The 21645-nt window shown below is 42.0% G+C and overlaps 1 protein-coding gene across 2 annotated transcripts in view; it reads left to right on the top strand.

Annotated features, from left to right (window-relative positions):
- Positions 1-21645, top strand: part of scfd2 (sec1 family domain containing 2) — a 78785-nt gene that overhangs the window by 25860 nt on the left and 31280 nt on the right. For both annotated transcript variants that reach the window (XR_015846333.1, XM_088313416.1), the window contains exon 6: positions 18622-18895. Coding sequence is in view for 1 of the 2 variants with exons in the window: in XM_088313416.1 (XP_088169542.1) it covers positions 18622-18895 (274 nt within the window). In the remaining variant the exon portion in view is untranslated. The remainder of the gene's footprint in view (positions 1-18621; positions 18896-21645) is intronic.

The raw sequence follows: 21645 nt of genomic DNA, 5'->3' as shown, positions 1-21645 counted from the left end.
CATGACTGTATTTATTTATTTATTTTTTACCAAGCTTGTAACTCAATTTACTGTGTATTACACATCAAAATTCTGATGATTAATTGTTTGTTAACCACCGAACAGAACCCTGTTGATGATGGTGTTACATAGTCTTGATTTGAGATCAGCACAGCTTTTGAGTAGAAGATCAAAATTAGGATGTGAGTTTCGGCTTATTCTATTAATCGTGTGGGAGAGAAATGGCAACGCTGTGGAAGTGGGACCAGTCTTGGCATCTCATAATCAAACATCGGATCTATATGTTAGGTAGACACATAGTATCCATCGTATTTGTAGAATCCAGTTTGTTACAATTGTGAGAGAAGATGGAGTTTACGGCGTGATCGCCGAATGCCCCCCCCCCCAAAAAAAAAATCACTGGCTTGCTCATCCCTCATTTTATGGCTTACAACAAAAATCCCCCCAAAATTAACCAAGCGGACATTTTGTACCCATGTAACTGGGTTTCCACTCATATCCCTTATTCAATTTGGGACCAGGGGGCTATGAGACCCCTACTCAGCAGCTCGTGTGAAGCCGTGCGTTCATACATGCATTCATCCTTTTAACATGCTTACTCTGCTAACGGGGGGGGGGGGCAGCTTCCTGTTGTCACAAACAAGGCCTCTGTCCTCCACTCCCTCGGCCAAAAAGCTCCACCTCAGGACAGATTAACTATCAGCTCATTTGTCACTACCTGCTGAGCGCGGACCGGCAAAGGTCAGCCGACCGTAGGATGTGTGTCTTTGTGTCCCATCTGAAATGGAGACAGCAGCATTCCAACACCTATGACTGTCTCTTTTTGTTAGATTAGATAATGATATATGCACATTTAAGCCCAGGGGGAAAAGCGGGGGGGGGTATAAACAAGTGTGGCAACCTATACAACACTGTTGTGAAATGATGAAATCATCGTACGGTCTCTGTACGCCAGGGACGAGAGAAACCGACTCTCGATTCATTTTTGCATTTTGATAAGAAAATGATGTCGTTCAGGTGAAATAGGAAGCAGGTTCTATGTTCACCAAAATAAAAGGCAAACCTTAGTGCCTAGTTAGATTTGCGACGATATAAGCATGAAAGATTTCAACCTAATTTGCGGCTCTCAAAAGTACACAAAGAACAGTGATCTTGCGCCCCCACCAGAACCGTTGACAGTTCGTTTAAAGTCTTAGAGAGTTACTAAAAAAATCCTCTGAAAACATACGCCCATTTATCACCGTTAATAGTGTTGCAAAAGCGTTCTGTGGCTTGGCTTGGCTTGGCTTTGCGTATTTGTTTTCAGTGGGAATGTTTTTGAAAAAAAATTAATGTTGTTTGTGATGATGTCAACAGTACTAAAACAATGATCTCGTAGACCACCATCAGCCCCCATTGATTGACGGCTGCAGTCACTTCATGCTTGGCCAAGTGATGAATATTCTTCTGTGCTGTAAACTCAGTCTGGCAGTGCCCCCTACTGTCCGGGATGTGCGTTGACTCGCATCAATCGAGATAAAAGGGGCAATAAGGAGGAATTTGGGGGAGTTGGGGTCGATCCCCTCTGGTGGTAAAGCAAAGGTGACACAAGGGCTCCTCTTTGCGAAGCGTGTAATTGTACCCATCTGAAGCTCACTGTCCCCCCCCACCCCTCTCGTGCCCACCTTGTTGCCCCAGGGATTCGACCAGTCACCCAGAGAGAAGACTAACCTATCGCCATGGCAACAAACCAAGGAGGGTCAATCTGGGTCAATCGGATACAGACTCTGGCTACCCTTGCTCTACCATTAATTACCCATAGTTCCCTGGGGGCGCTGGTCTACTTGTAACCTCATAGCTCAATGCCTGGGGCCTGGGGGGCGGGGGGGTCATTGTGTGATCAGGTGGGGCGTTTGATTGTAGTCCAACTATGTCAAGATCGATCTGAATTTCGAGAAAAACGCGTCTCAAAAGTCTTAAGTGTAATTGACTCAGGTTGCGTATTTTGATTTTGTTTTGCTTTTGGGATGTATGCAAATGAATACGAGTGGTTTTTAAGGTTACCCAGACTAATTTTTATTTTCGATGTGGTTTTTTTTCATCTGGGGTGTTCTCAAGAGGACCATCACGGCACTTGCTTGTGTTATTACTGTCCCACGTCCCAAACCAGAAGACTGCTGTAGTACCAAGACTCACCTGTAAGAGGAAGCACTATCCCACAAGGCATCCAGGTTGCCAAGAAATTCAATGAAGAAGTAGAAGAAGCTGCCCTAACTAACGCTGACCTCTTAATGCTTCCTAATTTTTGTTCCGTTTGGCAATCACAGAGTCCCTAGCTCGGCCGAATTCAGCAACAAAAAAGGCGAGCATTTTTGAGCAGATCAGATAGACAATAATTAGCCTTAACACGGCCCACACCGCAGTGTACAAAAAGTGTACCACATGGAACACATTAGGTAAGTGACTGGAAATGTCCCTCACTTGTGCTCTCGTCACTAGTTTACTCTCTAAAAGCGGGCATCATAGCTAACTTTTTGATTGGCGGGCCACAATGGCTTCTAAAATTTGACCGAGGGGCCGGACCAGGAGCAGATGGATGGAGTGTTTTGGTAACCTCATCTCATCGGAGAAAAAAATATATATTTAATTTTAAATGAAAGTGAATAAAAGCATTACAACAATTATATGTCTCTGAAAAACCACAGTATTTAGAAAATAAAACATTAACAAGGTTTGTTCATTTAATTTTTTTCAAGTTTGGCGGGCCGGATTAAAACATTTAACGGGCCGCATGTGGCCCCCGGGCCATAGTTTGCCCACGCCTGTTATAGAGGATAGAGAAGAGAACCTATGCAGCATTCTTATGAGAACAGAATCACAGAAACTTGTTAAATGGATGTTATTCTCGTCCTCGTCATTATTCGTGCCGTAGCATTGTCCCATAGCTTCAGGCCCTCACGAAAAAATCTTCATGCTGTGTTTACGAGAGGATGAGGAATTCTATTTGAACTCCCCATGTTTATTGTGCTCATAAAGTCATTAATTTTCTCTCCGATTAAAAATTTCTGTGATCTCCGATGACCACCCAAACTGAACAAACGTGCATCACATGATTTACTGTCCATGTTAAACACACAACGGGCACCGTATAAATAAAGTCTGCGTTGCAGCATGACTGCAAAAACATAAAGGGAAGGCCGAATAATTGGCTTTTTTAAAAGAAACAATTGAAAAAAGTTAGCGGCATATCATTCCTTCTCCTGTTCATCATTAGCCGTACATTGTTTCATTCCCTATTCTTAAACAAGACACAAACCGAGCCACATGTGTTTCCAAGAGCACCGAGCGATAAACAAAGGGCGACCAAAAGAAAATGCAGGATGAATTCAAATACACTGATAGAAAGAAAGTAGTTGGATCCAAAGTAGTGCGGAGAGCTGGATCGTCTTAGCTTTTTTGGCACCGGTTGGTGCGCACCGTGACCGTGAAAATTGATCAGCAAGCCTCTGCGGGCCAATCAGAGCCTTGCGTACACGTGTTCGTCATGGCAGCCATCCTGTAGACGTGTAACTCGCTCGAATACATTCTCCTCGACGAACACGGACGCATTTGGTCTCCATTTGTTGTAATTGGGCTAAGCGAATGCAGCTTTTCTGGCAAGTGCGTTTAGGGCCCCGCCAGCAGATTCGCATTGGAATATTTTCTTGAAGTCTGCAGGTTCATATCAGCGGAATTGGTCTCAGGCCCCGTTATAAAAGCATTCTCATTTTATTTATTTATTTATTTTAAATAAATGTACGACAACCGCATTTCTATAAATTCATTCACTGCCATTGACGGCGAAAGACGTCAAAAATCCATTTTTTTTACTTGGCTGGCAGTGAATGAGTTAATAAAAACGGACCCAGTGGTTAGCAGGTCTTTGCAGTTCTGTGCCTCTGAATTTCTATCCAAGCAGTTAAAAATTAAATTTTCCGTCAAATGTCCGCTTTTCTTGCAAAATGAGTCAAAGTTTGAAATGTTGCAGGTCAAGCGGCAAAAACGTCCTATGATCAATTTGCAAGAGTCACAATGATTTTTCTGGAACGGAGTAATATGAGCAACATTCAACCACTTCCAGACCTTGGCAGAAAGCCTGAGGGCATCTTTTTTAGACTCATAGGCACCCGAACGTCTCAAGCTGAAAGGGAAGAGGAACGAGGAGTGACTCGCTCGCCCCAAAAATCCCTTTGAAGATTTTTAGTCCATAGCTCATAACGACGATCGGAATCTGGATGGCCGATTCATCGGGTGACCATCTAGAAAATTCCCGACCTGTTCCGCCAGACACTGAAGTCCCAGGTACTCCCCTTCAGTGACTAAATCTGCCTACGGGGGGGGGGGTCCTTAATAATAGTCTTTCTGTAGTTTTCAACTTTTTGGCATCAAAGAAGCACAGGGCGACGAAAAGCTGAGCGTAAAAACAGATGCAGATGTCATCCCATACGATAAGTATTAAACACTAAGTCTTGGATCCAAATGACAACCCATACCAACAGCCAAGAGGCGGGGCTCACCCTGAGCTGGTCGCCGCAGGAAGTGCGAGTTGTTGGCCTACATGGCTGAACGATTTTAGGAAAAAATTGTATTGCCACTTTTCTGACAGATATTGCAATCTTCGCAATGTGCAGTGGCATTTACGAATATGACAGAAAATGCCATAAAAAAACAATCAGACTATTTTTGTAAAAATGCAAGGACAGGAAGGATATCTTGTGAGGGGGAGGCCTTTCTTTTGCAAGATTTTAAAATGTGCTTTCTGTCATGTATAATTTTGTCATTTTTTTCTGTGGAAATGCATTTTTTAAACCCCCCCAAAAATTTACATTTTGTACTAATGTGTTCTTTGTACATAAATTAGATCAGATAAATTAATAAGATTATATTTCAATAAAATCATTGTCCTTTAGCCAAGCTAAATTGATTAAAATAAATAATTTTGTAGATCTCAAACTAAGTACTCTGTGGTGCAAAATAGTGCAAATATTATTGATGAGATTATAAATATTTAATACATGTTTGACATTGATCATTGACCTTTTCGTCTTGATGACGTCAGCTGTTCACGCTGTTTTTTTTTGGAGCGTGGGTCAAAAGAGCCCTTTAAAAAAAACTTAGCTTTGACATTCTCGAAATTATGATTTGGGTCCTAAATGATGAATCGTTCTTTTTTTTATTTATTTATTTATTTTTTATTTTTTTGGGTGGGGGGCGGGGCTCATCATGTTTTCATCATTCATCAGCTTGTAACTAGAAAAACCCCTAAGTGGCCGCACTCGTCAGTACCTGATCGGACAGCTCAACGCAACTCTCCCTGTCCGCCTCGTGTAAACGCTGGTCGTGTGAAAATGACTTATTCTAACAAACAGCATTTATCCGCTAAGTGGTGCACTTTGGCACTTTTCAAGCACACTGTGACAGTGCCGTTCCTCAGCTGGCCGGTGGTGTTGTTTGAAGAGGGGGGGGGGCCTCCTTGCACGCCTGCCCGCGAGGTGTTGTTTAGCGGGCCGGGGCTCTGCGCTGCGTCAGGCGCTAGGCAAACAGACAGACTCCGGCATTAGCGATGCGTTTACCATCTGCTCAGGAAGGACGGGGCGTGATGGAAGAGGGGTGAGGATGCGAAGAGAGGCACAGAAAGACCCTTACGAGGCGAGACATCATCCATCACGCCTCGGGAGAGTCAAACAGCGTTGTTGCCTCCATGGCAGTCTGAGCGTCTTCATTTAGAACGCAGGTCAGGGAGTGTCAGTGATGCTGACTTGTTGCATGACAGCAGCCACCTGGGACAGGGTGGAACCTTCACTCCTGATCGGGGTGAGCATTACTTAGGGCAGGCGTGGGCAAACTACGGCCCAGGGGCCGCATGCGGCCTGTTAGACATTTTAATCCGGCCCGCCAAAAAATTGTTATTATTAATTAATTCTAATTGAGCAGTTTCAGACCAGGGTTCTCCCGAACGTGATTTTTATTTTTATTTATTTTTTGCTGTGAGTTTTGGGTCTTCACACTGCTCATCCTTTGCTGTGATGTGGCTGATTTATCTGACCGCTAACGCACACCCTCTGCTTCTCACTCTTTTTATACATCCTCATAGAAGTCAGTGTGAGTTACCTTTGCCAAGCTCTATTTTATAATGCCGGCCACGTGCTGGGTTGGTAGTCTGTGGTCCGAGGAAGTGAAGGTGATCCATTAGACTCCGGGGATTACAAGGTCTGAAGACAGGAGGAATGAGCTTTGCCAGCCCAGAATTTGATGTCGCCATCCATCTTTGTCGCCAAGCTCAGTCAGACAAGGATTCAGCAGCTTGTGTCTTTCAGGATTTGTAAAGCTGTTCTTTGTAAATTTGTTTTGGGTTATATGGCCTTGGTCAGAAAATTGTATTTAGTCAAGAAAATGCCCCAAATTTTTTTTAGTTGTATATAATGGTAGCATAGGAAGTGAATTGATTTAGAAGTGGATGGAAACAGCTGCATTCAAAACGTTTTATGATTCCCGTTCTCGATTGAAGGAATTACGATGAGGCTATCAAACTGCACCGAAAGGATAGGAGGCCTCCCTTTTCAATTCGGGGAAACCCTCACGATTCAACGGGTTTAACGGTTTGAAATTTGTGATGACATTCCTGGGTCAGTATGGAATAGGATTGTAACATAACGTGTATTTTTCACACACAGAACAGGACAAGAAGTATAACTGTCTTGTCCGGTGAATTTTTTTATCTCCGTTTTATCATTTACAATATTCTATTTATTTGATAATCTTACATTTATTGGCAAATTTACAGCCTTTCACAGTTTTTTTTTTTTTTTTTGTTTCATTTTAAATGTCACCCGAAATCATATCCGTTAGTGATGGGCGATGCGTGTCCGTATTTCCATATTTGCACATTCTTCACTTCGCTGACGTTGTGTTCACGAAACAGGAAAGCGCTTGGCCGTTAAATCTGGGAAAAAGTTGGACAGTTGCAGCAAGAAGGATGGATGTGTCGAGGTGGATTTGGGGAATTAAGTTTGCCTGGTCGTCCCCCAGCTATCGTGTGTTTAGCTGAGCTGCCCGGCTTACGACTCTGGGAATGTTTGCGCAGCGGAAGCCCAGCTTGATGTTGTTTGTATTGTTCGATTTCAGTGTTGTATTGCGCGCCTGTTGAGCCGTTATTAACATGACGGGAGCGTCTTTTAGTCTCACACATATTGGAAGATCATCCATGCGATCGTCAGCCGGCGCGTCTGCATCCTGAATTTAAACCACACTCGCGTTGACATTTTTCATGAATTTTGTAGTTCCGGACCAACCCGCAATAGCTGAGAAACCGCAAGATCGTGGAACTAAACCAAATATGTCATGTGATATAATGTATATGATTTTCTTTATCTGATGCTGTTTACTGAAATGTAAAATCTTTATTTAATTTTTTTTATTTCTGAGCAGCCTCTATTGGTGGGAGGATAACACTGCAGTCAATTATAATTTGCCTGTCATGGGTGGCCACAGCAATGATATGTTTGGTGCAGTTTTCCCTTCCTGATGTAAGCCATTCTTGTTCGTTTTTGAGACTGGCAACGGCTGGGAATTGGAGCCTAACAGGGTGCAAATTCATGTGATTACTCAATTTTTCAATGGACTAGTCAATGGAATAATCGACTCAAAACAGATTTGATTGGAACAGGAGAGCTCTAGTGAGATGCATGAACAATCCCCCCCCCAATGTTTATTGGCACATTGTCAGGTCAATTCTGTTTTGATTAGTATCATTGCTATAATTTTTAGAAGTGGAACAATAAATTTGCTGTCTCGCCTCGTTCTCGAACTACCAAAGTCTTGTCTTGGTCTCGAACACCAAAAGTGGTGGTCTCGTCTCAGTCTCGAACTCTAAAAGTCTTGGTCTCGTCTCAGTCTCGAACTCCGAGATTCTTGGGCTTGTCTCGGTCTCGAAACCCAAAAGTCTTGGTCTTGTCCCAGTCTCTAACCCCAAAAGTCTTGGCTCGGGCTATGAAATTCCGTCACAATCTCATGCAGAGCTACCGTTAAAAATAGCCTGTTAAAAAAATGCAAACTGTGACGTATCTAAAAGGTCTTGATAACGCCACATTTGAATAATTCATGCCGAGCGCAAGTGCAGACATGCGGGCTGGAGAAGGATTACGACGGGTGTGTGCGTTCTTTCATTGCGTGTCGTGTCCGCTCGGCCCAGTGACACTCGAGTAAACACGAGCGCAACACATCTATCTTTGTGTCTCTGTGTGTTGGACCGAGTGTTTTGGTGTGGGCGCGTGTGTGTGACAGAAGCCCGCTGTGTGTGCACAGAATGCCACCACGCCGACGATATTAAGTCTTTAAGAGGCGAGGGAGGGACCGCCGTGTTGACATGATACACTTCATCATACGGTGGGAATTCATGTGTGAAAATGTGCTTGGAAAAAAAAGGTCAAACCTCCCCCCTGGCCAGTTAGATTATGAAAATAATATGAAAAACAAATTGTAAATTCCCTTTTTTTTTTTTTTTTTTTTTTAAACATTTTGATCATTTCCGCTCCTTTGCTATCTTTTTTTTTTGTGTGGAACCAGGATGGGAAAATAATCCGGCAAGTGTTTATTATGCCTTTTGGTACTTTCCTTTATTTAACTGTGTGTGCACGTATGTGTGCATGCTTTTACAAGCTCCGCCGAAGCCCCGCGGCTACGGAGTCCTATTGTGTTTTTCCTGGCTTATTGTCATTGTTTGTCTTCCGCAGCGGATCGCATTGCCGCGAGCTCGCAAAAGCCAAGTCAGGAACAGGGAAATGAATAACAGCACCGCACATGGTCACATGGTGGCGCTACATTTGACCTAGATACCTCCGTTCAGATTGATTTGAAATGTGGTGTGCGGATGTGACCGCATTTTCTTTTTTTTTTTTTGGTGTTGGTTTTACTGGCAACAGCCAATGTTTGAGTCATGGCTCAAATCGATCGTAACAATGGCTAGTTTTTCACCTCAAAACAGTGTCTGGATTTCCAAGTTATTACACATCTAAGTAGTATAAATTGAGTCTTTCCAAGCAATGTTGTAATGTGAAAATGAGTGGAGCCGTTCGGTGCCTTCGTAGTTGGTACATTTACGTGGCAGTCGAGAAGTACCGGGAATCGAGGCTCAGGACTTTCTCTGATAGGTATCGTCACCCCGACTGATGTTTTACTTTCCTAAAAAGAAGACAAACCATTTGGGTTGTACTTCCCCAAAAAAGAAGTCAACCCATTAAACAGGAAGAGGAGCCAAACATTTTCTTTAGAATAATCGCTTCTATGCATCTCCATGAGTCATTTGTGCATATTCTGCAAACGTAATATTAATCAGAAAGCTATTTTTAGACGAGTCGGCCGCGTAAAACATATTGTCCAGCCATCCAACCTTGACTTGACTTCCCCTTTAAAGTGACACTTTTTGAAAAGGGAGTAAAACGTATTGCGCTTCACAAAAAAAGAAGACAACCCACGTTGCACTTTCTAAAAAAAAAAAAAAAGAAGAAAAATCTGTGATGTTAAACTTTCCTAAAAAGAGGCAAACTATTTGGTGCATTTTCCGCACAAAAAGACAAACTATTACTGGAGCACTTCATGTTACACTTGTCAAAAGAATCCAATTTATTGACGCACTTTCCTAAAAAAAATAAATAAATAAAATAAAATTAATGTTGCACTTTCCTAAAATGAAAACAGATTATTTCTGTTGTTATCAACAAGGACAAGTTTACTTCCTAATTTCTCGTGGGAAAACGTCGTCCATTTTATGTTAACACGGATGCCCGACTAGTTATCCCAGACTCAGACAATAAATAATCTTAATTAATTGTAATTGACTTGTAATTGAACATCTCTCTGACTCACAAGACACACACCAGCATTGATAGCATCTTAATTCTTCTTCCCATCATTCCAAACTTGATTACTTCTCCCCCTCTCTGTCCTCATTTTGTTTAGTTTTTGAACATTCCTGTGGTTTTTGGCGCTGTTCACAAAATTCATTTTCCCCCAGGTGTGTACTCGAGCCAGATTTTTTTTTTCTTCTCTTCTTCCATTGGATGCGTTTGCAAAGTTTTATAAATGTTTGGGGGAAACTCAGCTGTGTGTAGGCGACATGTTTGTCCACGCCGGTGACAGAGGTCGTGATTATAATTCTGAGTTTGTACACACGGAGCGACGGTCCTATGAAAAAAGAAAAAAAAGGAAACGCGAATTGACTTCACCAGGTCGCAAAAGTACACTCTACTTATAAAAGTACAGATGCTTGAGATACTTGCATAAAATATTAGAAGTTTAGTGCATATTCGCAGTTTACATTCATGTAGATATTTATGAGCACCTAAACTTCATTATTTTGTTTATATATATATATATAACTTGGCGCCACTTATTGCCAGGGAACTATGTGAAATGGAGCTGAAGAGCTTCATTTGGACACAATTAGTGCTCTGCCGCCATCTTGTGGTAGCTTGGTACCAGAGAGCTAGGTTGAACTGAGTTGGAGTTTCATTTCGGACAAAAACAGTGATTTGGTATCGTGACGCCAAGGAACTTTGTTGGAAAGAGTTAAGGAGCTTCATTTAGGTAAAAGTAGTGCTTCACCACCATTTTGTGGCAGCTTGATGCCACAATTATTTTAGAGAGTTGAGGAACTTCATTTAGACAAAAGTAGGGCTCTGCCGCTATCTTGTTGTCACTATAGGCAATTGTAAAACTAAAATCGACTTCAGTATCGTAACAAATCATGTGCACTTTGTTACTTTCTGCCACTGGGCCTTAGTGAGGCTTTCGCACCCCTTTTGATATCATCCAGATGTGCGCGTTACCTCCATTTAGTTGAAACTGCACAATGGTGGATGGTGACGAGTACCCGCTTCCAAACGCCTGCTGATCTCAGCACTGCAGAATGCCTTAACGACACAGCTGGGACGCAGCGACGGTACAGCTAATGGGCTGAAACACTTTGTTTTGGAGGGAAAGCTCTGCGGACCCTGGTGGGCTTTGAGGTGGTGCAACACTGACCCCTATTGTTGGAATGGGGTGTCTTGAAAAAAATATATATATATATTTTCTGAATAATATGCATCATGTCTCCTGGCAGTGAAATCACTCTGAATTGCTTTCTTGCTGTCCCCCCCCCCTTTTTTTTTAGCCTACTTTTGGTTACCCCACCCTTCTCCTGCTGCTCTACATGTGCGAGACAGAAAGCGACTCATTTAATCCCTCGCAATACACAATTCTTAATTAGGCACGCACATGAAAAGAACTCTTGGGCTGGATTTACGCAGCATGATCCAAGTGACACAATTCGGAATGTTTTGTGCTCAAGTGACGCAATTGGGTTGTGTGTGCAAGTGTAAATATTTTGTTCCAAAAGCGTAGAATCAGATGTCTTTAGAATTGGGCTTTCTCCAAAGATGGTTAATAAGCTCAGCTTGACCTCATCAAAACACACCGGGGTCGGTCCAAACAACACACATAAAAATCCACTGTAATTCTAAACTATTGCGAAAATGTAGACAATAGAATACGGTCTAAATATTGATGCTTTTAGAAAAAAAAAAAAAAATGTTTTCAAACAGAATGCTATTGGTAGGAATCTTGTATGCAGAAATTTAATTTTTTTTTTCATTTATTTTATAGATATATATATATATATATATTATTATTATTATTTTATTTTATTATTATTTTTTAGATATTAAACAACCGCTACTTTAACACACATGGAGCAGCAACACATACAACAATAGTCAATACTCACAGGTGTCTATTCTCTCAATGCTGTTGGAAAGATATTAAATAGAATAAATAATAATATTAAAACGCCAACACGTGGTACTTTATTCGGGTATTTTTAAATTTTACACCTTTTTTACGTACACATCTTTGGTTTATTAGACGCAATTGTACCTTTTCTCATTTTTCTTTAGCTACATGAATGACCTGGCTAGAAATAAAATGGGGGTGCGCCACAGATACTTGTGTTGGACAATATGAATTGTTTTTCCCGACAATGTTGACTATTCGCTTTGGTGTGTTTATTGTAATCAAGCATGTGTTTACTCCAGGATGTTTTCCTCCTGTCGGAGCCTCCCGAGTCAATTAGAGGATGGCATGTAACTGTCCTGGCTGCTTGATTCCTGATGAGCCATTCGGATTCTCACAGTGTGCGTGGGAAGGGGATGAGCTCCGTAATGTGTCGCAGGCCGATTATGTAGGCTCATTAAGGACTGCCGTCGAAGTACGCGGTCTTTCTTCAGAGCTTTGGATTCGAGCAAAACAGCTGTTGGGCTGGCGAACATGTGTTTTCCCACTAGAGTTTTGTAATTGTCAAATGTTGTCGAGTGTACCAAAATTGTTTTTTTTTTGGCACCCTTCTGTTGAATTTGTAATGCAGAGTCCTTCTCTGTGTTTATCAATCAATAATCCGAAAATGTATTTAGCTTTTGAAGGAGTGCCACCATGCCCGAGAACTAGATTTTTTCAAACATGTTTATCCTGGTGAAAATTCCTAAAAAAATAAAATGAATAAAAAAATGCCCCTTGAAGGCACGCATCCAACTCACAAATACTACAGTACATTCCAAAATTGCAAATAATTATATATAATTAATGATAATAATAATTTTGCATTTTCTTTTCGCTTCACCTCAGTATCCATTGGATGCGAATGTGACAGTTGCCCCTGCCAACATGGCTGCCACCTTGGCACGCTTTTTAGCCTGCTCTAGTATACTGTAAGTTTGATGATCTCTGACAAGAGATTTTCTGTCAACTGGTTTCGGGTCCACTAAAGCAATGTTGCACTGTGCAAGTAAACAGAGTCAGACGCTTGGTGACAGAATGAAAAAAAAAACTCTTAAGTCAAGATATCACTGCACTTGATTTATTTTATTTTTTTTTACCCTAAGAAAAATACATTTTATTGTGTCCATAAAACCCTATAAACACAAACCAGATTAAGATTTAGCACTCCAAACCGTACTGTGGCGTGGTGAACTAAACTGGACCGTACCGCTTGGCGGGGGGTGTCGTGTGCCAAGCAGATGTTCCCGCCGCACTGACCGCTGTTTGTGTCTGTGAGTCGCTTCTAAATTAGAAGTGAGGGAAGTTCAGGGTGAGGACATTTCAAGTGTATCTCCAGTCTTGTGCCGTTCGTCGCTTTTTTTTTTTTTGTGCCCTTCAACATGTTAGCATGCTGCGATCAGAAAGGAAACCGGGCAAGCGCCCACTCTGTGCGATGAGTCAGGCCAGAGATTTATATCGGCCGTTACACGGAGACACAGCTGAAGTGAGAGGTCGCCTTACTTTTAAGTACTTCTCACCATTTCACGGCTTTCATTGTTTTGTTTTTATTTAAACATACGAGTATGGATATCCTTCATCCCCCCGTTAGCGATAGCACTTATTAGCATTAGCTTCCAAAAAACGGTACATACAAAACCAATGATTTGATTAAAATGTATTGCACATAAAAAGGGAATTATGAATTTTACCGAAATAAATGTTTGAATAAAAACTATCCAGAAGATTAATTGCAAATCTTTTGTCTTCTTTAGGGCTTTTGTTTTTTTTTCTTTTTCTTTACCCAGTGAGTCACGATGGATCAGTTCTCACAAGCAAATGTGTGAAAACTTTTGCGCTGACACTCGCATGCTAAAACTCTTAGCATGTGTTTAATCTCTACTCTTCCACTGTTGATACTTGGAATTCTGGTCAGATTTACAGCTTGTAGTCTTTCTGTTTAAAATCACAGATTTCCGCGGCGGCCTGTACGAGGATGTTGTCCATCACTGGATTTTTATAGGCGTAACGTAAACGTTAGGTTTCCGTTCACACTCAACTTTCGGAAAGAAAATTGTCTTTTTATTAAACTGCAGCTTTCCTCTGTCAGATTCATCTTTGTCATCTCAGCACGTCACAAGCACAATTATGGCGAGCGTGGCCAGTTGTGGGAAGTAACGAAGTACAAATACTTGCTACTGTACTTAAGTAGATTTTTCAATTATGATAAGTGAGTACACTGACTATATATACCGTATATATTTTTTTATAACCTTTCATCGAGCAACACTGAAGAACAATGAAAAGTTTGTGGTGGTTTGACAAAAATTTAATTGGCTCGTAAAATCGCATCGCACCCCATGTATCGAGATACGTATCAAATCGTCTTTATGAGTGATGTACACCAGATATAGATTAGCTAGGTGTTGCTGATTTTTTTTGTTTTGCTTTCAATTTAGATACCTTGGCAGGTTTGTGCTGTGGGGAGCTTTTACAAGTTGCAGATTAATAAACGCGATAAAAGCTGCAGCCGTACCATCTCAAATTGAATCGAAATCCCTCTTAATCGAAACAAATGGAATCGTTCTGGATCCTTGAATCGTATCGAGGATCATATCGAATTGTCTTTTGTGGAGTGATGCGTACCCCTAACACAGGCGTGGGCAAACTACGGCCCGGGGCCACATGCAGCCCGTTAAACGTTTTAATCGGGCCCGCCGAACTTGAAAAAAAATGAATGAATAAACCTTGTTAATTTTTTATTTTTTAAATGCTGTGGTTTTCAAAAACATATAAATTGTTGCAATGCTTTTGTTCACTATCATTTAAAATTAAATGTATTTTTTCTTCTCCGACGAGGTGAGTACAGACAGAGTGTGAGTTCTTTTGCCACCTCTGACGATGGCCATGACTCTCACGTCGCATGTCAGGGTGAGGACACATTTGTTTGCGGGGGAAAAAAAACAACAACAAAAACAGCAGCCCTGCAGTTCACGATTGAGTCCGACATGGAGATTTACGGCCGGTCTCTGGAGGTCTCATGTATGGCTTCCAGATTGGCGGATCTGATTACATATTTGTGCTTCGCAGAGTGCTTGTCAAAGAACGCAATTTAGCATTTCGGCGTTGACGGACAGGCAAGCCGAACCAACCGAGCCACCTTCCACAAACTGCCCCGCCCCCCCCTAGCCGGTCGCCGCACCCAGAAAAAGGTTCATTGTGAAGGCGGCCAGCGAGGCCTGCTTCTGGTTAGCGCTGCATGTGAAACGCTTACCTTCCTCCAGGGGTTGCATCTGGAGCTGGTTTCCTGTCTGAGGGGATTTTTTTTTTTTTTTTTTTTTGCCGAGGCTTTGTGATTGGGCCACGCTGAGCCTTGCTGGATCCCGGGATGGTAGGAACGACCAAACGGTGATCGGTCAATCAGCCGCGCGCAGATTTAAACCACAAACCTGTGTGGACTTGAGCGCTTGATTGGTGGCGGTAAGGAGCCAATGAGCCACTTTTGTAAATTCTCCATCAGGGAAACAAAGAAACGTGGACATTCACAATTATTATTATTATTATTACTGCACAATAAATACAAAATATATATTGTCAGGGCAATACTGGCCCATGCAATATGTGTATCACAAAGTGCAACACTGACGGACCAAACCCCCAACTGGCCCCAAAAATTTTCTGAAAGCCCCCCCTTGTGCTCTCCAAAGTATCACGGTTAGCCGAGCGCCACCGTCTCAGCACCTTCCCAGCTGAACACCTTCAGAGTGTACTTTCGTGTTGATTTTTGCTTCACTCCTGGAAGGAGGTCGACTTCTCTGCGTTTCAAGCTGGCTTCTCTGTACGTAAGGCCTCCATTTCCTGCCGTGGCGCCATCGCGGCAGGCCGCTGACAGCAGCTTTTATAGAGCTGCTGAGGAGAGCCAGTTACGGCCCGTGCTAGGAAACATGGCACGGTCCAAAGTGGACATGTAGCAGATGTCTGAATGAGGGTGCACGGCGTTCAGAGGGATGGACAAAATGATGGGAATGTAGTTCTCTGTTTATTTGTTCTTCAGAAGGTTTTACTTTTTTTGTGCTCCGATTACAGAAGGAAGTTTTAAAACTCATTAGCCTAATAGCATAGTTGCCTGACTGATTTTGGGTGATTTTAGAAAACAAGAAAAAAAAATCAACAAACAAGAGTCCAGTTGCCTCCATTTTGCCTCCAATTGATGCACACATTTTTTTAGTAAGCATGTTGGTATTTTTTTTTTTTATTATTATTAGTATTGTGACTAACTTAAACGTCATTTATGCAACGATGCTCTTCAGATAACAAAATATTTTTGTATTTAATCCTTGTTAGTTAGATAAAAAAAATAGATGAATGAATGTTTGTGTCACATTTTTATACTAATTCAATAATAAATGACCTTATTTTTGTAATATTTTTGTCTAATTATCCATCCTATCAACCTGTTTTATGGTGCATTTTTTTATTAATTGCATTTATTATAATTTTATTATAACTGTTTCTGTCAACGTACATAAATTACTTCAATTAACATTTTTTTGTAAACATATTTTAAAAATATATATTGATAATACATGAATGGTAATATTATGTAATCTAGTAATATTTACTCCCTTTGATAACAAAGTCGATTATAGCTGAGGATTAATTGAGCATTTTCGTCTTATTTCTGAATCTATTAATATATTAAATGGTTGTTGAGAACCAAGTTCTGGATGACTTTCCGCTTATATTAGTGTTTGCATGCGAGTGAGAAGGTGAATAAGCGCTAACCTTTGTACAGCTTTTTGTGGAGGAGCACATGGTGAGTGGTTATGAACTGTAATGGGGTGATATGTCAAATATGGAGCGCACATTAAATATTTGGAGTATTCAGAAAGTAGCTCCTTGGATAGAGCTCGGAGTGTCGGCTGACGAACGATGCCGCAAGATTCCTCACGCGGCTCTTCTTCCTGCTCTTCTTCACTCCACTTTCGTCGTCAAAAAAAAAAACATTTTTGAAGTGCTTATTTTATGAAGTCTCACGAAATTTTTCAGTCTCACGTCACAAGCTTTGGAAAAACAGCTTACGCTATTTTTTTTTGGACGAGTAGTAGCATTCCGTAGCCCAAAGTGTCCATCTTGGAGAGGTATGGGTTGCTGCATTGCGGCGAAATTGGAAAGGAGGAGCTGGCTCGTTCAACTCACAGTCATGTGACTTCCTTTCAGGAGGGTCAGTCAGGCTTTGGGCCCCCTCCACGCCTGAGTCTCTTCTCTTTGGCTCAGTGAGCACTTCTTCTGGGTCAGACACTGGATTCCCCCCAAGCGGGACCACCACCATGCCCAAATGCTCTCAAAGCCGCTCGGTCGCTCGCATTAGCAATGAAATACTGTCCATCCTTTCAAAACAAACGCATTGTCTTGCAAATACTGCATTATCTCACTGCGGTGGTATTGTGACGTACTTGAAATTTCGTTTTTAACAGTCTTAACCCACAGCAGAAGTTAAGCAATTTAAGATTGATTTCTAGAAAAAAATAAAACACTTGCCTCTCAAGCAGCGTTTTGGAAACAAACAACTAGTTTCTCTTCCTAGCTTCCGCCGTTAGGTGGACTCAAATACTAAACACTGATCAAATCAAAAAACAAATTTTTGTCCCATTTTTTTCATCCTTCCCTCATTCACGCTGTTCGTCAGACAGCTTTGTGAGTCGATCCCCGCCCTTTTGTGTTCCCATTCGTATGAGCTCATCCTTGTTACGTGAGCGCTCGGCCTTTTATAGACAGTCTGATCGACAGTACGTCGTGTTGGACTCCGGCTGCACATGTGAGGGAAGGATTGGGACCGGTTGTAGTGGTTTGCGGGCCCCCAAATCAGGTCACTGGTCTGAAATGCTGCCCTGAAATGTTGGCAAGGGGCGGAGCTTGTTGAGCCGCCCTGCCAGCTTGATACACTATTTAATTTTGTTTTTGGGCTTCAATGGGAAGTGTTTAGCAAGGTGTGGCCGTTCGGGTTAAGGCCCATTGTGTCTCTTGAGTTAAGCCCCACAGCGAAAAAAAAATACCTTGCTGGTCTTTACATTTGCTAAAGGAGAAAATGTTTTTGTAAGAACATAAAGTGGAAGTGCTATAATGCCTTGCTGCCCAGAAGAAGTATGAATAAAATAAATAAATAATGTAATTTATTATCGTGTTATTTTCATCCCAGGTTGTATTTATCAATCAATATTTTTTATTTTTTTTTTCAATCTAATATTGAACATTTAAAATGTTGTATTTTTCCAAATATTTGTCTATTTTTAGTGCAAATATGTCTAGTTTTCCCAGATATTTGTGTATTTTTTTTGTTGTACTTCTAAAATTAGTTTACTAAAACCTTTTGCTTTTTATATTTGTGCAGTCTTGTCTAACATTTTAGCACTTAATTAATAATATGTTGTGATTTTTTTTCCTCTATTATTTTTGGGGGATTTTTGTCTTAAATGTTTTGTCTGTTTTGTTTGGGGTTTTTTTCCTCAAATATTTGTGCCATTGTTTTTTTCCTATTTTTTTTTTATTTCATTTTATTTATATATACATTTTTTCATACATTCATTCTCTTCATTTAATTTTTTGCAAGTGCGCCTCATATTTTAACTTATGCTACTCCGAGCGGCAAATCCATCACATATTTATTTAAGAAATATCTTGACTATAAACACTAATCCAAAAAATATAATACAATTCTTGGCTTCGGCGGTAGTTTCAGAACTGTAAATTAAGACCTTGGTGGAAGCTCTACTGGGTGACAATATCTGCTCATCATGACCTTTGCTTGCATGTTAGGCTCTGGGAGATTGCGACTTCCCTTCGGTGTTGAGTCAGATGCTGCCCTTGATGAAGCCCCGCGGAGGTCAGGACGGCGGAGGCTTCACAGAGGACGAGTGCGGTCCAGACGAGTTGATCCTTCTGCTGGTCTACTTGTACTCGCTGGCGGACGAGGCCCAGCCCGCCATGCAGGAGGAGAAGTTGGAAAAGCTGGAGAGGGAGCTGATTGGAGGACTCACGTTGGCCATCACAAGAGAGACCGCACTCAGCCCCTTGCTGCAAAATCTCACAGGTGAGACGGCTGTTTCCTGTTGACCACATTTAGTAAGTGTGAGTACGCCAAGTCCAAGAATCATCCTTGATTTGAATGGGAGGATGTTCTTTCGCACCTCACTCAAAAATTTTAGTTGCTGGCCTGTTGGGTAGTCCAGAGGTGTGCAGGGTTTGATTCCGGCCTCGGCCTTAGCATGTTCTCCCGTGCCTGTGTGGGTTTTCTCCGGGTACGCCGGTTTCCTCCCACATTCTAAAAACATACATGGTAGGTTAATTGAACGCTCCAAATTGTCCTGCACTGTGATTGTGAATGTGAATGGTTGTTCGTGTGCCCTGATTGGCTGACAACCATTTCCCCGCCTACTGCCTGAAGACAGCTAGAAAAGGCTCCAGCACACTCACGACCTTTGTGAGGATGAGTGGCTTACATAATGGATGGATAAAAATGACATTAATTACAATGTATATTATAGTGTAATATTAATTCTAATATATACATTTTGTTAAAATAATGTAGTCACAAATAAAATTATTTGGATTCACGTGTATTATATTTTAAGTATTATAATTATTTTTAAAAATGAATTGATTAAAAAAAAAAAAGTCCCCCCAAAAAAATAAATAAATAAAAAATTGCCACCTTTTACCGGCTGTGCCTATCTGGACTGCATTAGGCCTTCACACCCTTTTCTTCTTTCTTCACACCACAGCCACAAATGATGAAAAGATGTGCGTCTACCTCCATAATATCCTTTAACTGAGCAACAACAAGCCCTCAATCGCCACAGTAATGAGTGTTGTACCTGTTGGGTCAACTTGCAACAGTGTGTGTATTTATAGTCTGGTATGTGGCGGCGCTCCTGAAGGTCGACCATATAGATGGATGGATTGTCTAAAACCGCACTGCAATAATAGCATCTTTAACCTTGAGCTCACACACTCGCACGCACACCCCTGCCTCATAATTACAGCTACTTTTAGTTGTGGCCTGCCCGTGCACCTTTGCACACACCCCTCAAATAACACACTCCTCATATTGCACATAGACGGGTGGTAAATCTATGAAAAGCGCTAATAAAGGCGTGTTCTTTCTTTCTTTCTTTTTCTTTCTTTCTCTCCCCCCCCCCCCCTCTCGTGCAAGTTGTCCCGACTTCCTGCTCTCCGTGAGGGGCCTCGCGTCCAACCCTTTCGACTCTCCGTTATAAACACTTCATTGGAAGCGACCTTGTCGTGGTGTGCCAGCTGTGTTTTCATCAGCATGTACATGTGTGTGTGTGTGTGTGTGGACCTCCCTTTTTGAACCGTGTGGACACGCCAAGTGAGTTTTTATGAAGTAACATGAGGCGGGCGGCCGTCTCGGAGAAAAACATTGATCGTGACATCGCCCCCCCCCCCTCCCTCCTCCCTCAATTAAAGGCCGAAAATGAGAACCAGACATAGTATGCAAACTGGTCACCATGAGTGCAGTTGTAGAAGTTCGGCATAGTACGAGCGGTGGAACCAAAATGGCCGACTTCCTGTTCAACTTATGGCAAGAGTCCTTGAGACTTTTTTGTTTTACAGTTGTCAGTATTAGAATAGCGAAGACAATTCTTTTTTTTTTTATGCTGCATTCTGAAGACATTGGGCTTACCTTGAATATCAGACAAAAGTTGAGCTCTTAGTCCTTCTACCAGTTTGCTGAATACTATTACAAGTGAGGATAAAGCATGTAAATGTGACAAATAAATGTCAATAAAAGGCTCACTGTATCTGTGGAGCCTGATTGGCTGTTGTCACCCTGCTTTTTTAAATGCCGCTTTTGCGGTCTGCACGCTGATGTCGCCGAGCCCCGCGGATGTGTTTCCTGTCAGCCGCGGTGGCGTTTTTGTTGTCTTTGGTGCGCCCTCAAGCATCCTCCTCCTCAGCAAGAGAGGAAGCGAGCGAGCCAAACCAAACCTTCCTAATTCTTGGGCCCGGGACATCGGCTCAGTGCAATGAAGCTTGACTTTGACTGCTGGGAATGGGAATTAATGCCCTCTCCATAAATGGGAAAGACCAAAATAATAAGTGGATGGTACCTAGGTAGACCTATTTCACGAATTCCAGCTGCGGGATCTGTCAAGTCACTTCCCCTCTTTACCCCGATGCAAGTGGACAGTAACAGCAAGAAGCAAAGACATCCCTAAATGAATAGATTCACCCGAAGTAGAGTCCAGTCTTTGACATGTTCTTGTATATGGACTATACCATTCCTCCCATACCTTTCGAAAACACTAAATACCACACACACCAACGTTATTTCACGACAGATCCATCTGGTGGGGCAGTGCCCCCGCCTGACCCCGATGCAAGCTGACTGTACCAACAAAAATTCCTTGATCTGCTCTCAACTTGAATAACATCAGTACTTTTCTGCAAGCTTTTGTAGGAATTGGATTTGTGGCGATAATTTAGGCTCAGTGCCCCGCTTGGCCCCGATGCAAGCAGCCTGTAACAGCAAAATGTGAAAGTCACACAAAAAAGTGATGCAAAGTTATTGCTGACTCAACGTTAGGTTTGTTTTTCATCCTGTCCTGTGTGTGTGTGTTGTAAGATAGACTGTGGAGGACTAGGATGAGGTGGTGAAGGCGGGCTGGGGGTCCGGGAGGCGGGGGGTTTGCCTCAGCAAGAGCTCCGAACCTCCCCTAAGGCGGCTGTTTGCCTTGGCGCGGGTTGAGCAAGCGATACGAACGAAGTCACATTGATATTTAGCCTACGTCGCAAACTTTTTTTTTTCCTCCTCCTCTT

Source organism: Idiotropiscis lumnitzeri, chromosome 13 (assembly GCF_059441095.1).
Source record: "Idiotropiscis lumnitzeri isolate Australia: NSW breed Sydney's pygmy pipehorse chromosome 13, RoL_Ilum_1.0, whole genome shotgun sequence".
Taxonomy (NCBI): Eukaryota; Metazoa; Chordata; class Actinopteri; order Syngnathiformes; family Syngnathidae; genus Idiotropiscis; species Idiotropiscis lumnitzeri.
This window is presented reverse-complemented; position numbering and strand designations above follow the sequence as displayed.